Raw genomic sequence first — 21846 nt, forward strand, 5'->3', positions numbered from 1 at the left:
GTATACGCGGATATTTAATATCCGCGTTAGAGTCGAATATACTATTAACCATAGTAGAATACGCGTATCGGATAGCGTCCGTAATAAAACTTATAAATATCCGCTTTTAGAGGTTATTAAATCTATTCCTAGCTGTATTAATAACCTTATCTAGCTTAAGTTAACGGGTGTTATTTAACATTAACTACTTAAGGCCCCCTTTAGACATGCATACTCCGCGTAAAATCTTTCCTATAGTGTATAAATTAAACTTATTAATCTCGCCGATAACCTAATATTAAGTCTTTTAGTAATAGTTAAAGTTATTATAAATAATACAGACATTATTATAAATAGATAGAGACTTAATTAGTTTCTTAAGGCTTATTAGCGCTAGAAGGGCTAGTAGAATTAATAAAACCTTTCTTAAAACGTTTAGCTAGCCTAAGCTTTTTAGCGTTAAGAGTTTTATAACTATTAATTAGACTAAGGCTATATAGGAAAGATAATATATAGCGCTTTATACTAAGTACCTAAAGATATAGACTAAGTAGACGGGCGAAACCATTTATAGAGTTCTAAGCGAACCCTAGGAGGAATATAGAGGCAACTATAACTATACGCCTACTATGCGGATCCCAACTACGTTTTTCTCTATTTAGTATAGATATCTCCTTAATAAGCTAGAATAGTAGCGGACCGTACTACTAAATAAACTTAGCTGTATTCTTAAGGTTAATATTCTAAAACTCTATATTTAGAGTCTACGTATTAAAGGGGCCGTGTTATAATTATAGTTAATAAAGCTCTTTTTGGATATAGCGGATAGTATAGGTTACTAGCGTTATATAAATATTAGGCATATTAATAAGTTTCTCTTAAATTTCCTTATCCTCTAGCAAAGGAATAAGCAGGTCCCCTACTTTCTTTTTCTTTTTTATTACCTCTATACCCGTTCTCGCTTTTTAAGTACTTAAAGACTAGCCTATAAAAAGACCAGCCCTATTAATATAGAAGGTCCTTAATAATGTTAACCTTTTCTTCCTTTAATGTCTTTGTCTGACTAGTAGATAGAATATCCGCAGATAGAATATCCGCTGGTTGTGGAGAGGGCGGGCATAGGCGTAAGCGTTTAGTATTAGTGGTTACTACGCGGCGAGGTGGTATAGAGGTGGAATTGTGGCCTCTGCCGGGGCGACTTACTCTTAATATTGCGCGGGTATAAGGAGCTAAGGATCTTATAACTTATATAGTAGGCTTTTCTCTATAATTTGGTGTAATTTTTATGTCGATAGGTATTATGGGAGGGTAGATTAATTTTGTTAAAGTTAATAAGGTCTTCTTATATAAATAGTGTTTAGGTTTCCTATAAATCTCGCCAAAGTCCCTCAGACCAAGAAAACGATTGCCGTCCTAAATTAGCTTAGCGGACGTTGCGGATATTCCTATATCCGCACAATCGATTTCTTGGTCTGAGCTTCTGAGGTAACCAAAAATTGGTTCTTGCGCGGCACGCGCACGTCCTTTAGCAAGTCTGGATCCAATCGGCAATAAGCTCGGGCTAGTAATGCATTCTATCCCGGCAACCCTTGGGAGTTCGTATATTCCTGGATTTTGCCGGAGATCAGCATGAAGCATGACAAGTACACAACCTCGGCGCAGCCGGTTGAAAGCGTGTGTTGATCGCGTAGATCAAGCTACGCGGATTTATACCCAACAATACGTTAAAATACGTCAAAATGGCCGGGCTTATTACTTTAAAGGTACACAATTGTGCCGTTTAATCGCCAATCCGATGCGCCAAGGTGGTGTAGATGGTAGGAACGGCATCAGCTCCCCACTTGCCCATTCAGGAAGGCAGCTTCCCATGTCGTCCTTGAAAACTGGAACTGGAAATATTGGTATAACCCAGCCTTCGTATTCCGTCAGCAGGGGAGATATTTCCCTGCACGGTGAGACCAACGGTCGCGAGTTCGGTTCGATGTATTGTAATTCTAAGGCATGCGATACTCCAAAGATCGATTGGCGCCTGCCCTCAGCGCCACTGCCGTCGAACGTTTCTCAACACCAAATTCTATCACTCAGATCAAATCTTACCGAAAATTAACGTCGCGAAAATCTGCCTTGTTGACCGCCTTTAATTTGGCAGGGATAGACTGCTATCCTCCAGTTCCTTGAGCTTCGTACCTTCCGGAAGCAGGTTTCGCCGCGGTCACACGACAAACGCCGATGTTGTGACTTATCAAAACGATATGCCCTTTCTCCACAATAGCATGATGCCATATGCAGGTAGGCTGGTGCTTCGCAGCTGCTGTCCCTGGAAGCTATGATGGGATTGTGTGATGGGTAACCTAGTATACGCATGGATCTAGGGCTACCTTGGGTGCCCTTAGGCTACGTCATTTCATATATTTTTTCAATCTCGCAGCTCTTTTTTTCTTTTGAATTTCCCGAAGGCCCCTCTGTCTTCATTCATTCCATGATGCCTGCAAACATGTTTGCCAAAAATTTGCGATTGACTGCTGTTCTCGCGCTACTTTCGGCGTGGACTGCAGACGCCTTTTTAAGGATTCCAGGCCTTGATCCAAGGCAATTGCCTGCCAATGCTACGGACGTAAGGACTATAACCTCGCCGACTGGAGTGACAATTCGATATAAGGAGCCGGGAAAGGCTGGTGTGTGCGAAACCACACCTGGCGTCAACTCGTACGTACCTAGGTGAGCTGTAAAGCCTTATCAGTTAGCTAATTTAGTGTGCTAGATATTCTGGTTACATAGATCTTTCGCCTACCGCTCACACGTTCTTCTGGTTCTTTGAGTCTAGAAACAACCCAGCCACCGACCCTGTTACCCTGTGGCTGAACGGCGGTCCAGGCAGTGATTCTCTAATTGGACTCTTCCAGGAACTTGGCCCATGTGCAATTGCAGAGAACCTAACCTCTTACGTCAATCTCTATGGATGGAATGAGGTCAGCAATCTCTTGTTCCTCTCACAGCCTCTAGGCACAGGCTTCTCGTACTCAGAAGAGGAGGCTGGTTCTTTCGCCAATTATACTGGATCGTTTGTGAATTACACCGAAGCCCCAGCTACTGGGCGGTGGCCTGTCATTGACCCAACAATACTGGACACGACCGGCTTAGCCGCTGTAGCTGCCTATCATGTCCTTCAGGGTTTCTATAGTGCTCTTCCACAGCTCGATTGTGGTGTCAAGTCCAAGGTCTTTAATTTGTTCACGGAATCCTATGGAGGGCATTATGGGTGAGCCCGTTCAAGCTGTGGCATGCTTTGTAGCTAACAGGTAGTGAAGGCCTGCCTTCTATAATTACTTCTACGAACAGAATCAGTTGGTCGCTGATGGCACAATCGACGGAATTGAATTGAGGATGAACGCACTTGGTGTAAGTTTTATTCTCTTTGCACTCAACTCATGCTTCAGAACGGAACAATTATGGGAGATACTCTGTCATTTATCTCCTGTGGATTCCTGTAAAAACGCACACTTATGAAGACTTTTATTCTAGATCGGCAACGGTATCATCGATGAAGCGACCCAAGCGCCATTCTATCCAGAATTTGCTGTCAACAACACTTACGGAATTAAAGCTGTCAACGACACCGTTTACAACTACATGAAATTTGCTTGCTACATGGAGAACGGGTGCCTCAAGCAGATCAGTTTCTGCCGATATACGAATCGAACAAGTCTTGCAGATCTGGCAGTTTGTACGGAAGCGGAAGATATGTGTCGTGACAATGTCGAGGGCCCATATTATGCCTACGGAGGTCGTGGTATTTATGATATCAGGTTTGTCTGTGCTTAAAACATGGATTTGTATATTGCTGATGGTGAATATTAGGCATCCATATGCTGATCCAGACCCGCCAGGCTATTTTGAGGATTACCTCAACCTTCCTGAAGTGCAAAATGCAATTGGTGTCAACTTGAATTATACGGAAGCGAATAACGACATATATTGGGCATTTCAAGAAACTGGAGACTTTGTTTACCCTAACTTTATTGAGGATCTCGAGATGCTTCTCGATGCTGGTGTTCGGGTTAGCTTGTATTATGGTGACGCAGATTATATTTGCAATTGGTTTGGCGGGCAGTGAGTATTCCCAAAATCCCTCTGGCCTACACTGTGATGTCCATCACTCCCTCTCGATACTAATGTGCTCTTACGTGCAGAGCTGTCTCCTTGGCAGTAAATTATGCCCACAAAGCCGAATTCGCGGCAGCCGGATATCAGCCAATGACCGTTGATGGCGTCGAGTACGGCGAAGTACGCCAGTATGGCAACTTCTCTTTCTTCCGTGTCTACGAGTCTGGCCATCTCGTCCCGTTCTATCAACGTAGGAAGACCGGTTTCTTTATCTGATTTTGTTCTCTTAGCTGACATTTTTCCTAGCGGTCGCCGCGCTAGCCATGTTCAACCGTACCATTAATCGCCTCAACATTGCTGACGGCAGTGTGCCTGTAACTGCGAATTACAGCACGTCTGGCGAAGCTAGCGCGACGCATACCGAACGATTTGTACCACTGCCTGCATCCACAAGCGGTAGTGTTGCAGCTAGCTCCAGTGCAGCCTCCACTGCGCCTGAGCCAATTACTCCGAAAAAGAAACCCAGGCCCCGATTTTAGAATGAGCTGGGGTTAGGAAAATTGGGTATTAACGTTAAGAAATACGAAGATTTGATGATGTGTGATGCGAGAGAAGTTTAAAAACCCACACGCTGAAAGGTGTTGACGCGGTAATCAAACGATATCACCAAAGCCCATTAATATTAATGTAACACTAGCCAATCATTTGCCAAAGGCTCTTTCTAACATGCAAATCGTTCGAAAATATGGTCATCGATGAAGATTTATCGAACACTTGACATATCTCGAGATACTACTGTGTTTGAGTAACGAGTAGATGCGAAAGCAATTATAGATGTGCGGAGTGTTTGGCTGTCGGATGCTGTGGGCAACAGTGCCTTATTCTCTCATTCCTTGCATCCACTTCCCATCTATTTTCGTCCTGTCACGGCCCGTGCTGCCCGATGATGTGGGGGGCTGGGCGTTCCCCTGCCAAAGCCCCGCAACCAAGCCATACTGTAAACGGAAATGACGTCTGCGAACAAGCCTCACAAGCCTCTGCCGAACTTCTTGGAAATGCTTGTTCGGGTGATCAGCACGAGTTTATTTTCCTGTTCTCCGCACTAATTCGCTAAACACGACGTCATTCTTGCCAAAGCTATGGCAAGGGCCCCTCCTCCCACCATGTCCAAGCCTGCTTTCGGGAACGACGACAGGTTCATTGCGCGTCCTTCTGGTTGTTAGCAGTCAACAGAGACTGGAATGTGAGAAAGCTGGCTGGCACGCATCATCGGAACCTACCATCTCTCGATTCCACGCCCGATGTGAAATGAGCTGAGGGGACACTGCGCTGAATCCGAACCTTAAACCGTGCAAGCAGGCGCGATAATGAGCTTCTCCCCCGACGCAGCTTTTTCTGAACCTCATTCCTCGACCCTTGTCTCAGCACTACCTCTCCTCACCACCCTAGCCCTGCTCCCCCTTTCTCTTCTGTATCTCTGGAGTCTGCAACCCTGGGTCACGAGAGCGAAAATGGCGACGACGATTTCGGATAAGGTCTACAACCTGTGCCGGGCCGAGGCCACGGTGTCGAGCGAGTACGCGCGCGACCCGGCGCAGGCGCCCGGTGAGATTGCGGCCAGGCTGTACGGCAGCGAGGGCGTGTCGGTGGTGGAAGGGAAGCCGTCAAAGAGCCGCACACCGGCGAGCGCGGAGGAGCTGGAGCGCGCGTACCAGTGCGGCAGGTTTGGCAAGACGCGGCCGAGCGAGCTCTTTTTGAGGGTGTTTCATGATGCGCTGCTCACGCTCGAGCATGATCCGCTGATGGGCTGTGTGAGCCCGCCGTTGATGGGGAGCCGGGGCGTCATACCACTGACGGTCATTGGGAGTATTGGGGATATTTGCAGTCATATGGTGAGTGGGGTGGGATTGGGGTGGGCATTGGTTTTTTGGGGTGGTGCTGATGCTTTGTAGTCGAACCTCATTGCAAGGGCAGATAAGGAGGTGTTTCTGGCGACGAATTTTTGTGAGTTCATGGACTGGCCTTTTGAAGGAGTACATAAGGCTAACATTAGTGTTAGGGATGAATTCCGATTCGTCGCTTCTCATCACTGATGCCATACGAGAGCTCTCGCGCCGTGCAGGAGCTCGAGGCACGAAAGCTGTTGTAAAAATAATGTATGATCGAGGCCATTTGAAGCAGGTTAGTAACTTCAGTCCCTCCGAGGACATTCTTGGACATTTAAAAATTGACGCCGCTCAGGTCGTCGACAATCATACAGTGGTCAATGAAAATGAGTACACCGGAAAGGCTGTGAACATACCGCATCCGCTTGAGATTCCCAATGTTGATTTACAGGTAATGAACTACCACCGACCCATGCTGGGAACCTTCCACAGCAAATTTATGGTCGTGGACCGGAAGATTGCAGTCGTCAGCTCAAATAATATTCAAAGCAACGACAACTGCGAGATGGCAACGCACTTGGAGGGCCCGATTGTTGATTCACTCTATGATTTGAGCTTGATTTCCTGGGACAAGAACCTGGGTCCACCACTACCTCTTCATAACACTCCTGTTGTCGAAGATGATTACCCAACCTTCAAGGAGAAGTCTTTCCTAGACTTGTTAGATAGCGACGAAGAGTTGCGTGCGCCAGTGCGTGATACTGGTGTAATGTCAGACAATACAAATGGCAATATCGGACGGGAACCCAAACATACTGGCCCCGACTCTCACTTTGATGTTGACTGCGCCGCTGAGATTGTTCGAAGTCAATCAACACTCTCACCTCGAGGAAATGAGAAGACAATGGACCTAGTTGCCGCACATCTCAGTAAGCCCCCATTCCCGAGTCTTATTAGAAAAGCTGGCTGATATCGCTGGAAAGACGAACCAACGCACCTCGATGTGCAAGCAGCAGCACTAGAATGCCCACCAGAAGAAGATATGGCACCTTTGATTCCGCATGCTCCTCACGAGGCGTTCCCAATCGCATTGGTGAACCGGAAGCCATGGGGTGCTCCTAACCACTCTTGCGTCAACACACCACAAAACGAGGCATGGCTGTCCGCCGTTAGGAACGCAAAAAATACCATATTCATTCAAACCCCGGATCTAAATGCTGAGCCATTGCTTCCAGAGCTTGCAGCTGCGGTACGCCGAGGCGTCACGGTTGTGTACTACGTGTGCCTTGGATACAACGATTCCGGCGAATTACTACCATTCCAAGGCGGGAACAATGAAGTAGCTGCGAGCAAGTTGTGCCAAGATCTCGATGAAGAGCACAAGAAACTGCTGCACGTGTTCTACTACGTTGCAAAGGACCAGACTCAACCCATCCACAACTACTTCAAGAAACGGAGCTGTCATAGTACGTTTCGAAGCCCTTCCACGTTGCAATCCCATTATGCTAACACCAAAACCTCAGTCAAACTAATGATCGTCGACAAAACCCTCGGCATCCAAGGCAATGGCAATCAGGACACGCAGTCTTGGTACCACTCGCAGGAGACGAACATTATGATCGACTCTCCGCTCATCTGCAAAGCTTGGCTCGATGGCATCCGTAGGAACGAGAACACGCATCTGTACGGTGCCGCGTCACAGGAAGATGGTGTTTGGCGGGATAAATATGGGAATGAGGCTGAGGGCGCGATTGGGAAGAACCCCGGGAGGTTTGCTTGGGCGAAGGGATTCTATGGTGCCGTGCAGAGGGTTAGGGGGGCCGGAGGATTTTAGGGAGTGGTTGGAGCTCTGAGCTGGGAAGTGGGGGGATAATGCAGTAATTTTCTGAGAGGAGCAGTAGATCTTACATGGTTTTTGGAGTCTGGTCGGGCGAGGCGACTGATTCTTTGCAATAGAGATTTCATGGTCTATTTTGCTTGTTTGATAACTAGATAATATTAGGAGCGCAAAATCAAAATTGAGTGCTTTGAAATAGCTAGGCCTCAGACTTTTCGATTCAATGATTGAGATTATATTATGTGGGAAAATACGGCTGGTATAAAGAGAAATTATTCATTTAGCCATCTGCCTGACCCTCTGACCATATCTATTACCTCTTGCTTCCTTTGAATCTCAATTCCTCACGCTTCCAATACCAGGAAAAACTCTCTCCGCGCTATTAGATTCTGTCGGACGTACAAGTCACTCATAAGAACTCTGTCGATTGAAGCTGGCTCTAGAAGCTCTCTATATACATGAAGTCGGGGCAAAGGACTGACGACGACGCTGACGACGATTCTAGAACTATTACTCAATCGCCACCAGGTCGATATTGCCACTCAGTCGGTAATAGGTAATAGAAACAGGGTGTGAGTCATAAGGTGGTACCTGACAGTGACCTCAACGTTCGACAGATTCCATCAACCGGCATTATTCCTACGTTAAGCATTCATCCGCATTTAAGCGTCAAGATTGGTACATAAATCTAGCTCATGCAGGTGCTGTTGAGCAAGGCGATCAAGAATGAGAACTCTGTCGATTGAAGCTGGCTCTAGAAGCTCTCTATATACATACGGTAGGTGCAGGCAACAGAAACAGGTGGTAAGACGTAAGCAGGGTGGTGAGACATAGGCAGTGCTTTTATCGGTATTCAATATTAGTATAAGGCCGTATTGATATTGATATTGAATAGTAATTTAGTGTTAAAAAGATATTGAATATTAAATATAGTACAGTCTTAGCATAGTGTTTTAATTGAAAGAACGCTCCACGCCCCTGGGCTCTGGTAGAGCTTCAAAATAGCTGCTCTCTCGCGACTGCTCTCTCACCACTATCGTCACCTTCGTGATCCTTGGCGTGGTGTAGCAGATGTCGGCTGCTCTCTAGACTCTGCCAAGAACTCAGAAGCCTCTCGTACTGCATTCGTCGCCATAAGCCTCCCCCCAGCGGTTATATTACTTTATAGCCAGCTCTTTAAGCACTCCGTACGTTTAATATTCGTACTCCCTAATAATATGCGGTCCCATGAGATTGTTCGCCGTGCACCTAAAAAGACTCGCTCGGCCTCTGCCGACATTAACGGTATAGATAATATATTAATTGCCATTTGAGAGAGTCGTGGGTAGTCGGATCTGCAAGTTGGGTTAAGTCACTACTATAGCGCCGTGCCTTGGATTAAAATAGGCTTTGAGTTAATAAAGTCTTTATACTTAGGGGTGGTTACGGGTAGTGTATTTAGTGTAGAGTCGCTTAACGCGTTGTTGTCGCCAGAGTGGGTAAACTGATTAGAATTAAGCTTAGAAATGGTAAAGGAGGAAGTATCATCGTCCTTAATTATAGTGGTAGATAAGGGAGGCATGGCGTTAATTAAAGGGTGGGTGTATGGGGGATTGTGAAAATCGTTAAAACTAAACGATGTTGTGCGCGACGTCTTGTGAGATCTAATTTAATACTTGGTAATTTTTACTTCCTATGGGTTTACCTAATAAATCTAAAATGCGCACGTATTATAAGGAGGCCCGAGAGTTATTTACTAATATATCTACCTTACTTTTAACGTGTTCTACCAGTGAGCTGCGCACCCCAGTAAGCTGCGCACCCCATCCCCCACCAAAAATCACGAAAACCATAGTATAATATCTTAGCAACCACTTAATAAAATTTTATAAAATTTTATATTTAAACTTATATATATACTCTATTTCTTCTTTTTTAATTTATAAAGTAATTATAAAACTATAGAGATTAAAACATAGTTTAGGGGCCAAACCTATATATCTTTATAACCACTTTATAAATTTATTTAAAATTAAAATTAAATAAATAAAGTATATATATAAGCTTAAATATAAGTTTTTATAAGTTTTTATTAAGTGGTTGCTAAGATATTATACTATGGTTTTCGTGATTTTTGGTGGGGGATGGGGTGCGCAGCTTACTGGGGTGCGCAGCTCACTGGTGGAACACGTTACCACCTCGACTCTAAAAATCTTTAATATTCAATATCTTTCAGTATTGAATATATCGTATTGATATTGATATTGAACGTTTAATATTTAATATTTAATATCGCTAATTAATATCGAATACTAATAAATGCACTGGACATAGGGTGGTAGGCATCAAAGACGGTAGTAAGACGGTGGTAAGCAAATCCGATTCAGGTCAACAGATGCCCTATTCTTATCCCTCTTTTCTTCTGCAACAGATTTCCGGCCCACTCGTTAAGATATGGACTCCCCTGTATTCTAAATCGGGGTTCTCAGCTACACTCTTTTTTGGGGTAGATTGCGATCAATGCTCCGACAACCACCAATATGTTTTGTACACGTTTGTATGCTGCTGCAGGGATTGGTAATGCACTTGCTGCAATTGATTTGAAACATGTTAGGTGGTGGTCACAAATTATGGGTTCAATCAGAGGTAGTAGCTAAGGTCTTAAATATTAAGGAAGGACTTGGCGATACCGGCGACATTAATATTGACAATATCCAGGTGTCAAATAAGGGAGACAAGAGCGTTTGTGAGGGTTCCTAATCACCAAGAGGCTATCACAAACTTTTGGATAAGCCCCGCAGAGCCTTTTACTACACCAAAAGTCAGATCTTGACGTCAAATATAAGTAATCAATATACCGAAAAAAGTTAGCGCAGCGCAGGGGTCCGAGAAATAAGGTTTCTGTAGAAAATCGCCTGAAATGCTTGGTAGATCTTCGGTGGCTGAGGCATGGGTCTGAGCCGAGCTTTTAAACCAGGTGAGCCCAACTGATCCCTCCTGAGGCATCAATCTCCAAAATCCCAGCTTTTGCCAAAGCTTCCCAGACAACAACAAGCAACGGCAGGGAACGTAGAACACGAGCCGCTCGCTCTCCGGACGTGTGCTCCAGCTTGCCTCGAGCCAGCTCTACACTTTCCGGCACCAGAATCGCTACTCTAACACTTAGCTCCGCCATACGTCGTTTGAGCAGAGCGATTTCCCTTTCCTTTTTGGGACTAGCGGTTTCCCCCCCATAAGGATGCTGACGCTTGGGGGTCTTCGGCAGGCTTTGGGGGCAGAGACCACCCTGAGGGAAGGCTACGGCGTTGACCCAGCTCGATTGCCCCTCGAGCGTCTGTTGCTCTTGGCCCGACCGCGCATCCCATAGCCTGACGGTATTATCCCTTGATGCCGATGCCATTACTGATCCGTCTGGCGAAAATGCTACAGCGTCGACCGGGTGTGAATGCCTCTTGAGCGTCTATTGCTCTTGGCCCGACCACACATTCCACATCTTGACGGTTTTGTCGCCCGACGCCGATGCCACTCCTGGCCACCGTTTTTGGTGGTTGATGACGCCGTTTTCGGTGGTAAATATGCCGTGCTCTTCACCAATCATCACCTAGCGCACGGATCCCTGCTCAGCCTATATTCCCATGATGACCGTCTGAGGCATTTTCCCCCAGCGAATCTTTTCTCCCGCCCCCACACACGGGCCACCTCCGGATCTCCACGTTTCAGCGCCTCTCAGCACCGGGGTGCAGCTGACCAAGGTCACGGAAAAGTTGAACAAGGTCACCGATGGGGTCGGCGAAAGTTGAACGGGGTTACCGATGGAACCACCGGCAAAAGGTCGGCGGGGTCACACTTTTACCCATACAGAACGCGCATCGGTAGCCACATTTAACTTAAGCGACCGCACAAACCAAATACCTAGGGCATATGCTACGCATACGCACACAGACACGTAGACACGCAGACACACGGATATATAAATATACACATACACACACACGTATATAGACGCGCATTTATATATGCCTTGCTATATCAATAATAACTAAAAACAATACTGAAGCAAACGAGAGTATAGCAGCGTGGCTAAACGGCTTACTAGTAAGTTTGCACCACTATATGCCACGCATATGCTAAGTATACGCAGGTACTCTAGAGCGTACCTAACATCGAACACGAAGACGATAGTTCTTAAGATAATATAATTAATAAAGAGAGAATTAAAGATAAAGAAGCTGAGGAGGGCAAGGGTTAAGATAGTATGTAATAGCGGCTTCTATTTTATATGGGTCTCTCTAAGGTAAGACTATATACAACACTATATATAGGCTATGCATATGCTTAGAATAGCCAGAGCACACTCCGAGATTATGGAGCACTTGTTAGCTCCAACGGTAAGCATTAAGTTGTTGTTTAAGAGGTAATAGACCATATTATAATGCTAGAATATCCAGTGACTAGAAAAGAAGGAATTGTATACTTTATTTATAAAGCAACACCTTTACTATCTATAGATGCAGATAAAGAGATAGTATGTGATGTTATTAAGGAGTATATGTCGAAGGTAAGCTATGCACATGCTAGGTATATACTGTATTTATACCTCTAGTAGATTTAATTCTTATTTCATTAAACTAGTAACGCTAAGATTATATAACTAAAACTCCTTAGAGAAACTAATAATCGGGAAAGTGGAAAAGCATTCTACTAAGCATTTAAATGTAGCGGTATTAGACACTACGAGTACGCCTATAAGGATATACTCCGCATATGCTCGGCATATAATTAGGTTAAGCTTGAATTAATTAACGACCTCTAAAAGCGTAGTAGTCGTCTATACTAGGTAGTAAAGATTAATAAAAAGCTTAAGCAAAGCATAGAGAAGTAAGCGTCGTCTATATATATTAGGCATATGCTTATAATATACAGCTACTACCACAGTATTCTATAATTATGGTAGTAGTATATCTACCCTAGTATATAAGAACGTGTATGTAGTAAAAGTAGACTAATAATGTTTTTTCGGCATAGAGTACGTATATGGCCAGCGTATGCACAACATATGCTTATTATATGCAGGTAGAGTTTATCGGTTGTTCTAGTAGTAGTGATACTAAAGCATAGCATACTGCCTGGCCTTTATTACCAATAACTGCCCGGGTAGATATTTGATACCTTCGTCTACTTATTAAACATAGAGTTTAGGAAATTAAACGAGAATGTACCTATATTGGACATGCAATATTAAAGCGAAAATATTGCGGTACGTAATGTATATATTTTGCATATACTATGCATATACTAAGCATACACAGGATTCAACCACCCGCAAGGCTAAGGCAGGGTAGTAGGCCGCGCATGCGGTGCACAGTTAGATTGTTATATTCCTGTTAATATAGCACAATATCCTTATATTTGCCTTATTACACGGAATTCTTATATATATCATCCACCGTACCTAATAAAGCTACTAATCGACCTTGCTAATGACGTAGTTAAGGCAATAAGGTAGGTGGAAGTCCTAAGCCTTACTACACGTATGCCCTGTATATATATAGTATATGCGAATAAAACTACTTACTATTATATAGGTCGATTTATCCTATTACCACAGTACTATATTTTATGTAGGAAGTATAGGGCGCAGACACTACGTGCAGTGTATAGTAGTCTTAATATTAAGGATTGAATTACTGCTCTAATTAGAAAGGAGAGGATGGTATAATTCCTAGAGGGGACGGCATATGCAGGTGAGTATAGGTTAGATACATGCTAAGTATATACAGAGACTAAGCAGAGCAGGTATACTACGTAAGTTCTCTATTAATTAACATAAAGAGAACACTAAGTAATGGATTTGGGCAATTTATAACTTTAACGACAAGTATTTCCTTATTATATGCTGTATGTATACGTAAGCCAAGACATTCTAACGCGTAACATATATGGAAATGGACCTATTATTTAAGATAGTTTAAGGCAAAACGAATCTATTCTTAATTACAGGATAGGATGAGAATTCTAAACGTATGTATGCCCTATGCTATATATATACTATATATACGCTAATACCGATAATAGGAATTAAGGTGTAGGTATACGCCTTTCTTAACCTAGAAACACGTGCTGCGTATACAAAGACGTTTAAGCTAGTATTTAAGGTTTTAGGTAATACTGCTCGATTATCTATACAATTTATATATATTTACGGAACCGGACTTCGCACAGCTACCGTTAATATGTATAAGAAATAAGCTGGCGGTAAGTATACGTTTGGTATACGCTTTACATACGCCTAGCATATGCTTATAACATATAGGCTTTAGGGACTACCTATATACACTTAACCTATCCCGTAAATGGGATGAACACCTTCAGTATATACTTGTATTCTGCCTAGTACACATTAAATGGAACTTTACTAAGTGCTTTCCAACTTATAAAGCAAGATATATTATAGAGCAGATATAGGAAGCGGAGATAGAGCAGAAACTAATTGCGCGTATACAAAGCATATGCATACTGCATCCGGAGCTTACGTCTTAGATAAACAATAAGAAGAAAATATGGATACTAGCTGGGCTTGTAAAGGAAAAGTTAAAGGTCCCTCACGAGTAGTGGGCATATGCACGGAAGCATACTGGAATTGGTAAAAGTAGTCACTTTTAAGATAATAACTTTACCGGTCGAAAGTTATGCGTACTTGCCGCAGTGCTACGGTAAATGCATACGCTCTATATATGCACCGCATATTCTAATATTTTAGTAAAGGCTTAAACTCCGTATATAAGAAATGTTCAATATATAAGAGCTATATAAAGAGGCGGGAATAGATAATACATAGAAAAATTATTGCGACTTAAAGCGGATAGTGGTATAGCTACGGAAACAATATATGTATATACGATGCAAATATAAAGTATATACTAAGCTTAGGCAGCGTAGAAATAGCAGAAAGCAGCCAAGCAGCAAGCTAGAAATCCTAGGCTAAATCTTCCCTAAAATCCTCGGAACCTATTTAACACCCCTAAACCTACTATATTTAGTAGACAGAATATATCATAGATAAGTACAGTAGATAATGATATTGCATTAGTATCGGATACGTCGCGCATATCCACCGCATATGTAGCGCATATGCCACCACCATCTTAAAGTTAAACCCCCCGGACTGTAGGCAAGAGGTATAGGTCTTACCTATCTATAGAGGAGCTAGAAAAGGAGGTATATACGCTACATATAGAAAATATAGAGTAATAAATTAACGAATTAAAATAGGCTAAAGACGTATATGATAAAGCAAAGGAACTAGCAGAGCTTAAGAAGTGGGCGTAGGAATATAGTGTTAGCATATAGGTGTATATGCAAGGTATATGCATAGCAAATGTCACATAGAGTTCTGTTACCATAAATAAAGAATTGATTAATATGGGCCTATCGGCCGGTGCCTTATATTAGGCATATGCCTAGCCTATCCGCCAAATAAACTCCACTAAAACTCCAACTATGTGTACTGCGCACTGCGCATGCAGTATATAGGCCTAGCGTATACTAGGACTTAAAGATTAATACTAGCTTCCCGTATAGTGCGGGAGAGGCGGGATAACTAGCGGGTTCTGCCCATGGCTTATATAAAGCATAAGCATAATATACGCAATAGAAGGAACTAGACTTACTAGAGCTCTTACTACCACCACAACGACGGCCGGCTGGTTTTCTGCCTCCTGCTGCTAAACATTAGTAGTGTATATATAGGGTATATATAAGGAAAACTTGCCCCTTTAGCGGCGGGTAGACGGCAAGGGAGACTCCTTGCGGTCGCCCGGGGGAGTCAGGCCACGCTGCGCATATGGTTAGCATATGCCAAATATATGCAGGTAAAATACTAACCTTACGCTTTAAGCCGGTTAAAGGAGTGGACGGGCCGATACGCTGTTTCTCTTATATTAGCATACGCCTAGCATAAGCATATATTAATCTATAGTTAGTAGAAGACATTAGGGGTTTATATATACGTAGTGTATGCGCGTATAAGCTAGCAATATAACCAAGTAGTGGTGTTGGTGACGTATATACAGGGCCTATATAAAGTCGGACTTTGCTAGTATTCTAAATATAAAGACAAGTATTCGTTTCCAAATCGGGCAGTAGTCCTAGTGGTAGCCGTGGTTATCCCTCACACACGCTACCCTTAGGCCTATAAGTACCATTGGGTCTAAAATTAAACTTAGGGGGAATAAGTATATAGATATATAGATAGATAGATATATTGGGGTATAGTGCGTATATGCAGAAGCGACACTAGTGCTCTTACCTTGCGATAGAATTGCCTACTAAATTAGGCGGCAAACCCCTGGTCTTGGGCACTATATCTAGTTAGTTTGGGCTAGGTATATACTGGGTATAGAGTAAGCATACGCGATTAAAGTGCAGGCGTCTATATACTCCGCAATCCTTAACCCCAAAGGGCCACGGCTATATTCAGTGTTAGTACTGCATATATATTACATATGCATAACCTACCTAGGCTTATATAGGTACCTAGCATCCCACTAGCCGCCGGACAAAATAAAACACTTTAGGGCGCTATATTGCATTAGCGTTATATATACATAGCATATACTAGGCATATACTTCTCTCCCGTAATTAGCTCCGCGGCCGACGTGTTAGTAGTAGGAGAGTTTATCACTATATATGGTAAGTATATACCTTAGCTGCTATTATACGGTAATACGTATAAGCACCGCTGTGCTCGTTACGGACATGGCGGCAGTACTATAACTATATTAGTGGATAAAGCAGATGCTATACGTATGCGGAATATACGCTTAGCTAGGCGGTAAAGACCCAGCCGCACATCTGCATACTATTTACTGCAATATCGCAGCTATGTTTTTTGTTAGTATATACTATATAGAAGGTATAGATATGCAACCTACACTATAGAGTTAATAGCAAACAACACGGACGCGGGATTAGGTGGGTCTAGTTTACGCTTAGCATATGCATACTCTTTACGTTAAGCTCTTCTAGCACCTACTTGCGTTATCCTGTACCGTCATAGCTAGGGCTGTATAAGGTTAGTATATGCTATAGATATGCGGCGCTTAGTTTACTTACGCCTTCCACCAGCTGCTAATGCTACGGCGCGTACTTTGTCTATTATGAGCATATGCCTTATATGTGCGTTCTCTATAACTAACCTAGTGTTACCTAGTCGGGGTTAGGGTTAGGGATTGGGCCTGTATACTTCTATTAGTATATGCTTCTTATGGGTATATACAAAGCATATGCTTACCATAGTAGTAGCTAAAGGTGCTAGGGTTATTGGCGCCAGCCACCTGCGGATTATTAAAATTAACAATTAAGAGGCTTATGGTGAGCGTAAGCAGGGCATATACGAGAATGAAGTTTAGTGGTTAAATTTAACTAGCACTATATCAGCATATACAACGCTTATGTGTGGGTTATGTAGGATATACCCGTGGCGTATAGTGTTGTGGAGAAGTTATAGTGCGACTGCTGTTATTGTGGATATGCGACGCGTATACACGGGCCATGTTTTAATAACTTAGCTCGCGTATTTTATACTGCAGCTAGGGGATGCATATGCCCTGCATATGCATATGAAGTGTTTTATTATATTCGTTATTTATTAAATACTTTAAATACTTCAAATTCTATATATTAATTTTTTTGGGTATATGCGCTGCATATGCATAAACTCGGCGGGGTCGGAAGCTGAGCAGGGTCAGAAGTTGAGTAAGGTCACAAAGTTAAACTTAAAGTTCTGACCCCGTTGAACTTTGTGACCTCGCCGAGCTTTTCCGTGACCTTGCCGAGCTGCGACCCCTCTTAGCACCACGACGCTAGTTCGGGTTAAGCTTCCACAAGCTCCAATTACCGACGCAAGCAGCGTCGAGAATGGCTTTATTGTCCAATCCCATCGTGAGACCTTATCGTTGCTTTGTTCGTCACGTAACGTGCTGCAGTCGTAAATACCGGTCCCTTGATAGTCTGACCGAGCGACAGGTACAGGCAGGCCAAAGCGAACGAGGATATGATCTCCCACGGACCCTACCAGTGTTCTGGTCGCACTGAGCATCATTGCTTCGTTTGTTGTCCGTAATTAGCATTCTACCTTTCGCGATACTTTGCTATGCTCTAGTCTTCCCCTTTTGCTAGACCGGCATGGCAGCTGACAATGGCGGCCATATCAACTTTGTAGGACAGGAGAAGCACGTTGGGCACGACATCGACTCGGTCTACGACGAGGAGGAGGTCATTAAGACTAAGGAGAGCGACTTCAAGCACAAGCAGGTATGCGCGTTTGGTGATGCCGGGATTTATTTTGATGACTATGGCTGACCGTACATGCAGAAATTCAAGGGATGGACGCTCATGTGGCTGTCCTACCAGGCGACTGGAGTCATCTACGGCGACATTGGGTAGACAATTCTCTCACAGAATTAGCAACAGAACACTGACAGTTTCCAGCACGAGCCCGCTCTATGTCTACTCGAGTACATTTAGTTCCGATCCATCGCATGACGATCTGCTCGGCGCTCTTTCGCTCATCATCTGGGCCCTTACCTTGATTGTCACGGTCAAGTACGTTTGCATCGTCCTGTTCGCCGACGATGAGGGCGAAGGCGGTACCTTCGCCATGTACAATCTTATATCGCGCTATGTGAGGTGGTCGCTTGCTATTCTTATTCCGATAAATTAACCAGTTGTCAGTGTAACATTTCAAAGCTGGACCCGAAGACCAAAAGTATGGTCAAGATGGAACGATACCTCACCAATGAGCTGCGCCCATCCAGCCGCGGTTTCCGTGACGTCCTGGAACACAGCAGCTTCATCCATGGCCTGCTCAAGGTTCTAGCTGTGTTTGGAGTCAGTCTGATCGTAGCTGACGGTGTTCTTACCCCAGCCCAATCCATCCTCGGCGCTATCCAAGGCATTGAAGTTGTCAGCTCGAGCCTCACGTACCACACCGTTATTGGCATCAGTTGCGCCACCCTTGTTCTCCTTTTCGCAGTTCAGCCGCTAGGAATCACCAAGATCTCGGCTGCCTGGGCTCCAATTGTCATAATCTGGCTTCTGTTTAATTTCTGTTTCGGTGTATATGTAAGACTACGAACATCGATACTGCCAAATCACATGGCTAAACATTAACAGAATCTTGCAAAGCACGATTGGACCGTGCTCAAAGCATTTTCGCCATATTTCGCCGGCGTATGGTTTGTCCGCAATGGCACTGAAGGTTGGAAACAGCTTGGAGGCGTTCTTCTTGCTTTCACTGGTGTCGAAGCACTCTTCGCGGACTTGGGCGCCTTTTCCCGAGCGTAAGAAGAAATATGTCGATTCTCCCTAATGCACAGACTGACCATAGCTTAGTGCCGTTCAGATCTCGTGGGTTTTTCTAACTTATCCATGCCTTCTCATGGCATACATCGGCCAGGCTGCCTACATCTCCGACATTCCTTCCGCCTACGCGAATCCGTTCTTCTTGACAGTTCCTCCAGGCACGTTCTGGCCGTCGCTCGTGATCTCGATTCTTGCCGCAATCGTGGCCTCTCAAGCTACTATCACCGCGACTTTCCAGCTGCTTAGTCAGGTTATGAACTCGTCATATTTCCCCCATATTAGGTAAGAAGTAGTCTAGAATTTAATGGGAAATCTTGCTAATGAAAGCAAAGCATGACTTATACTTCTAAGAAGTTCCATGGACAGGTTTACATCCCCGTCGCTAATTGGCTCTTGATGATCGGTACTATCATTGTCACGGCGGTGTACAAAAACACGACGTCTCTTGGCAACGCTTATGGTGTCTGTGTTATTCTCGTCACCTTTATCACCACTTTCATGATCGCTCTTGTGGCTCTGATCGTCTGGAGAATCCATTGGCTGCTGGTATTCGCAGTTTGGCTGCCTATAGTTACTCTTGATGGGCTCTTTTTGACTGCTGCGATGACAAAGGTTCCTAATGGTGCCTGGTCCACGCTGATGCTAGCTGTTATTCTCTCTGGTATCTTTGTCTTGTGGCGCTATGGCAAAGAGAAGCAATGGTCGGCTGAGGGACGGGACCGCAGTGATCTTACAACAATTGTTTTGAAAGCCAAAGATGGAGAGTGGAAGCTGGCGCCGGAGATGGGTGGCCGCCAACTTACTCACATTAAAGGTGCGTGCTTTCCGACATTAACGCCAATGGGGTACTCACAATTTTAGGCATTTCAATCTTTTTCGACAAAGCCGGCAGTATGGTCCCCACGGTTTATGAAGAATTCCTGCGCAAATTCGAAGCCCGCGCTGAGGTCGAGGTTTTCCTTCATTTTCGCGGCCTTATCATTCCTCATGTCCCGGACGAAGAAAAATTCAGCGTCGCTCGCACCAGCCTGCCAAACTGCTATAGGATGATCGTCCGCCACGGCTACAATGATGTCGTCGTTACCGAGAATCTCGGCGACTTAGTCTATTCTGAGCTGCGCAAGTATATCGTCCAGTCCTGGGCTCAGAATGAGCCAGCCATCGCCGATCTCTCATCGGGCGCCGAGCCTTCTACTGCCAACTCTGCCGGCACTTCTGCTGATGATCGAAAAGTGGCCAAGCGGCTTGAAGTTCTGGATCAAGCATACGCGGCGCAGACCGTGTATATTGTGGGCAAGGAACAACTGAGGCTGCTCAGGACCACGAATAACATCTTCAAATGGACAATTCTAAACGTGTTCTTGTGGATTAGGGATAATACCCGTGCTAAGGTTGCGAGCATGAAGATTCCAGTTGAGAAACTTGTGGAGGTTGGCTTTGTGAAGGAAATGTGAGATACCCAGTCTCGTGGAGCTTCAAATGACAATAGGGACATTCATTTAGTAAGGAATGAAGATTTGATTTGATGAGGGATGATGAATTTGGGAGGCGCAGCGAACCACTAGTTTTTGCCTGCTTGAAGCATGGAATAGCTGTAACAACTCTTGCAAATATAATTACGAACTAAAATGGAATATCGATTTCATCTCCCGACACAAACACTAGAAACTGTCTTCCGGCTATGGTTACCCATTCCAAAATCGCAACCCCTGAACCACACATTTTTCTTTGAGTTGGAAGACGGAGCCAGAACTTCTGACTGTAATAACTTTCGCCTTTATTATCTCACTTTAGGATAGAAATGGCAAAGAAGAAGAGCAGCCAGCAGTCCTGACGTGCAGGATCCAGCGCAAGTCACCCGCAAATCGAAGGCCTCTGAAGCTTCATCCTCCGCGCTAGTCATCTGTCGTAACAAGCAGGTAGGCACCTGTAGTTCGTTCGCGTCGTCCATGGCTTAGAAAAGACCTTTACTAACTGAATGTTCACTTCTCAGACACTGGCGGTACATATCCTGCTTCTATGGGCCATGGCTCCAATTCCCGAAGTCCCCGAAACCCTAGAGAACAGTACCTACACCGCGCCTCGTCCCCATCCCACTGATCCTTCAGTTTTCTTTGATCTCGTAAAGATACGAAAAGCCGTTGATGAAGCGACGAATCTCGCGGTGCGCGCGGCAAGCGGTGTCACAAGCGCACCCCTTTCTTCCTCCTTGAATGCGAGCAATGGCATGATAAATAGTGCTGGCGCCACCGCATTAGGTCTCGGTTTTGGCGGGAACAGTGGTGGCCCAAAATTAAGTAGGAGCTTGTGCAAGTGGTAGGGAGTCGCAAGAGGGTGCTTGTGTGAGAACTCGTGTGAAGATTGATCTATGAAGAAAAGAGACTATATATACATAAGGTATGAGTCATAGGTAGGGGGGGACCCCCCTCCCCGTATGACTTATAAACTAAGCCACACTTGGCGTCTGACAGCTTGACGCGGAGCATGCGGACACGCTGAGCAGCATGAGCAATCTTGCGTTCATATGGAAAGATTAGGGTCGGGATAAGGAGGCTATCGTTTTAATACCAGAATGCGTGCAGCTCAGAGAACGCGTCTTTGGTCCAGATCATCCCTTCACATCTTCTACGCGCGCAGTTTTAAACAGGTGGGAAAGTGTCAATCGGATGTCCGTGCACCAATTGTAAGAAAGGAAG

General features: G+C 44.4%; 5 protein-coding genes across 5 annotated transcripts; 3 read left to right on the forward strand and 2 right to left on the reverse strand.

Moving 5' to 3' along the window:
• Nucleotides 1-2461: 2461 nt before the first annotated feature.
• Nucleotides 2462-4622, forward strand: K441DRAFT_679218 (putative carboxypeptidase S1; the record flags this gene model as incomplete). Its single annotated transcript, XM_067651239.1, has 7 exons — nucleotides 2462-2685; nucleotides 2741-3238; nucleotides 3288-3378; nucleotides 3502-3785; nucleotides 3838-4089; nucleotides 4170-4333; nucleotides 4390-4622. The coding sequence occupies 7 exons, from the start codon at nucleotides 2462-2464 to the stop codon at nucleotides 4620-4622; spliced, it is 1746 nt and encodes a 581-aa protein (XP_067501491.1).
• Nucleotides 4623-5160: 538 nt separating this feature from the next.
• K441DRAFT_663650 (IQ calmodulin-binding motif protein) lies at nucleotides 5161-8014 on the forward strand. Its single transcript, XM_067649230.1, has 6 exons — nucleotides 5161-5975; nucleotides 6036-6087; nucleotides 6143-6264; nucleotides 6325-6898; nucleotides 6953-7435; nucleotides 7493-8014. Exons 1-6 carry the CDS (start codon nucleotides 5595-5597, stop codon nucleotides 7801-7803), a joined length of 1923 nt encoding a protein of 640 aa, XP_067501492.1. The 5' UTR covers nucleotides 5161-5594; the 3' UTR covers nucleotides 7804-8014.
• Nucleotides 8015-8944: 930 nt separating this feature from the next.
• On the reverse strand, nucleotides 8945-9443 carry K441DRAFT_191785 (uncharacterized protein). Its single transcript, XM_067640438.1, has one exon. It carries the CDS (start codon nucleotides 9365-9367, stop codon nucleotides 9164-9166), a length of 204 nt encoding a protein of 67 aa, XP_067501493.1. The 5' UTR covers nucleotides 9368-9443; the 3' UTR covers nucleotides 8945-9163.
• Nucleotides 9444-11065: 1622 nt separating this feature from the next.
• Nucleotides 11066-11242, reverse strand: K441DRAFT_502631 (uncharacterized protein; the record flags this gene model as incomplete). The annotated part of the gene is made up of 1 exon (XM_067642023.1): nucleotides 11066-11242. A coding segment is annotated over one exon (177 nt), but the record flags the coding sequence as incomplete, so codon positions are not given.
• Nucleotides 11243-17809: 6567 nt separating this feature from the next.
• K441DRAFT_640584 (putative potassium transporter) lies at nucleotides 17810-20806 on the forward strand. Its single transcript, XM_067646621.1, has 8 exons — nucleotides 17810-18100; nucleotides 18161-18228; nucleotides 18278-18470; nucleotides 18521-18910; nucleotides 18962-19128; nucleotides 19181-19432; nucleotides 19483-19964; nucleotides 20012-20806. Exons 1-8 carry the CDS (start codon nucleotides 17972-17974, stop codon nucleotides 20602-20604), a joined length of 2274 nt encoding a protein of 757 aa, XP_067501495.1. The 5' UTR covers nucleotides 17810-17971; the 3' UTR covers nucleotides 20605-20806.
• Nucleotides 20807-21846: the final 1040 nt, after the last annotated feature.

The sequence above is a fragment of the Cenococcum geophilum genome (assembly GCF_001692895.1).
Source record: "Cenococcum geophilum 1.58 unplaced genomic scaffold K441scaffold_34, whole genome shotgun sequence".
Classification (NCBI taxonomy): Eukaryota; Fungi; Ascomycota; class Dothideomycetes; order Gloniales; family Gloniaceae; genus Cenococcum; species Cenococcum geophilum.

Coding starts and splice junctions, on each gene's coding strand:
- K441DRAFT_191785 (XM_067640438.1), bottom strand. CDS start 9,367: ATGCCTCCCTTATCTACCACTATAATTAAGGACGATGATACTTCCTCC.
- K441DRAFT_663650 (XM_067649230.1), top strand. CDS start 5,595: ATGGCGACGACGATTTCGGATAAGGTCTACAACCTGTGCCGGGCCGAG. Junction 5,976..6,035: donor GGGATATTTGCAGTCATATG/GTGAGTGGGGTG, acceptor GATGCTTTGTAG/TCGAACCTCATTGCAAGGGC. Junction 6,088..6,142: donor GTTTCTGGCGACGAATTTTT/GTGAGTTCATGG, acceptor CATTAGTGTTAG/GGATGAATTCCGATTCGTCG.
- K441DRAFT_640584 (XM_067646621.1), top strand. CDS start 17,972: ATGGCAGCTGACAATGGCGGCCATATCAACTTTGTAGGACAGGAGAAG. Junction 18,911..18,961: donor ATTTCTGTTTCGGTGTATAT/GTAAGACTACGA, acceptor AAACATTAACAG/AATCTTGCAAAGCACGATTG. Junction 19,433..19,482: donor TCATATTTCCCCCATATTAG/GTAAGAAGTAGT, acceptor ATGAAAGCAAAG/CATGACTTATACTTCTAAGA.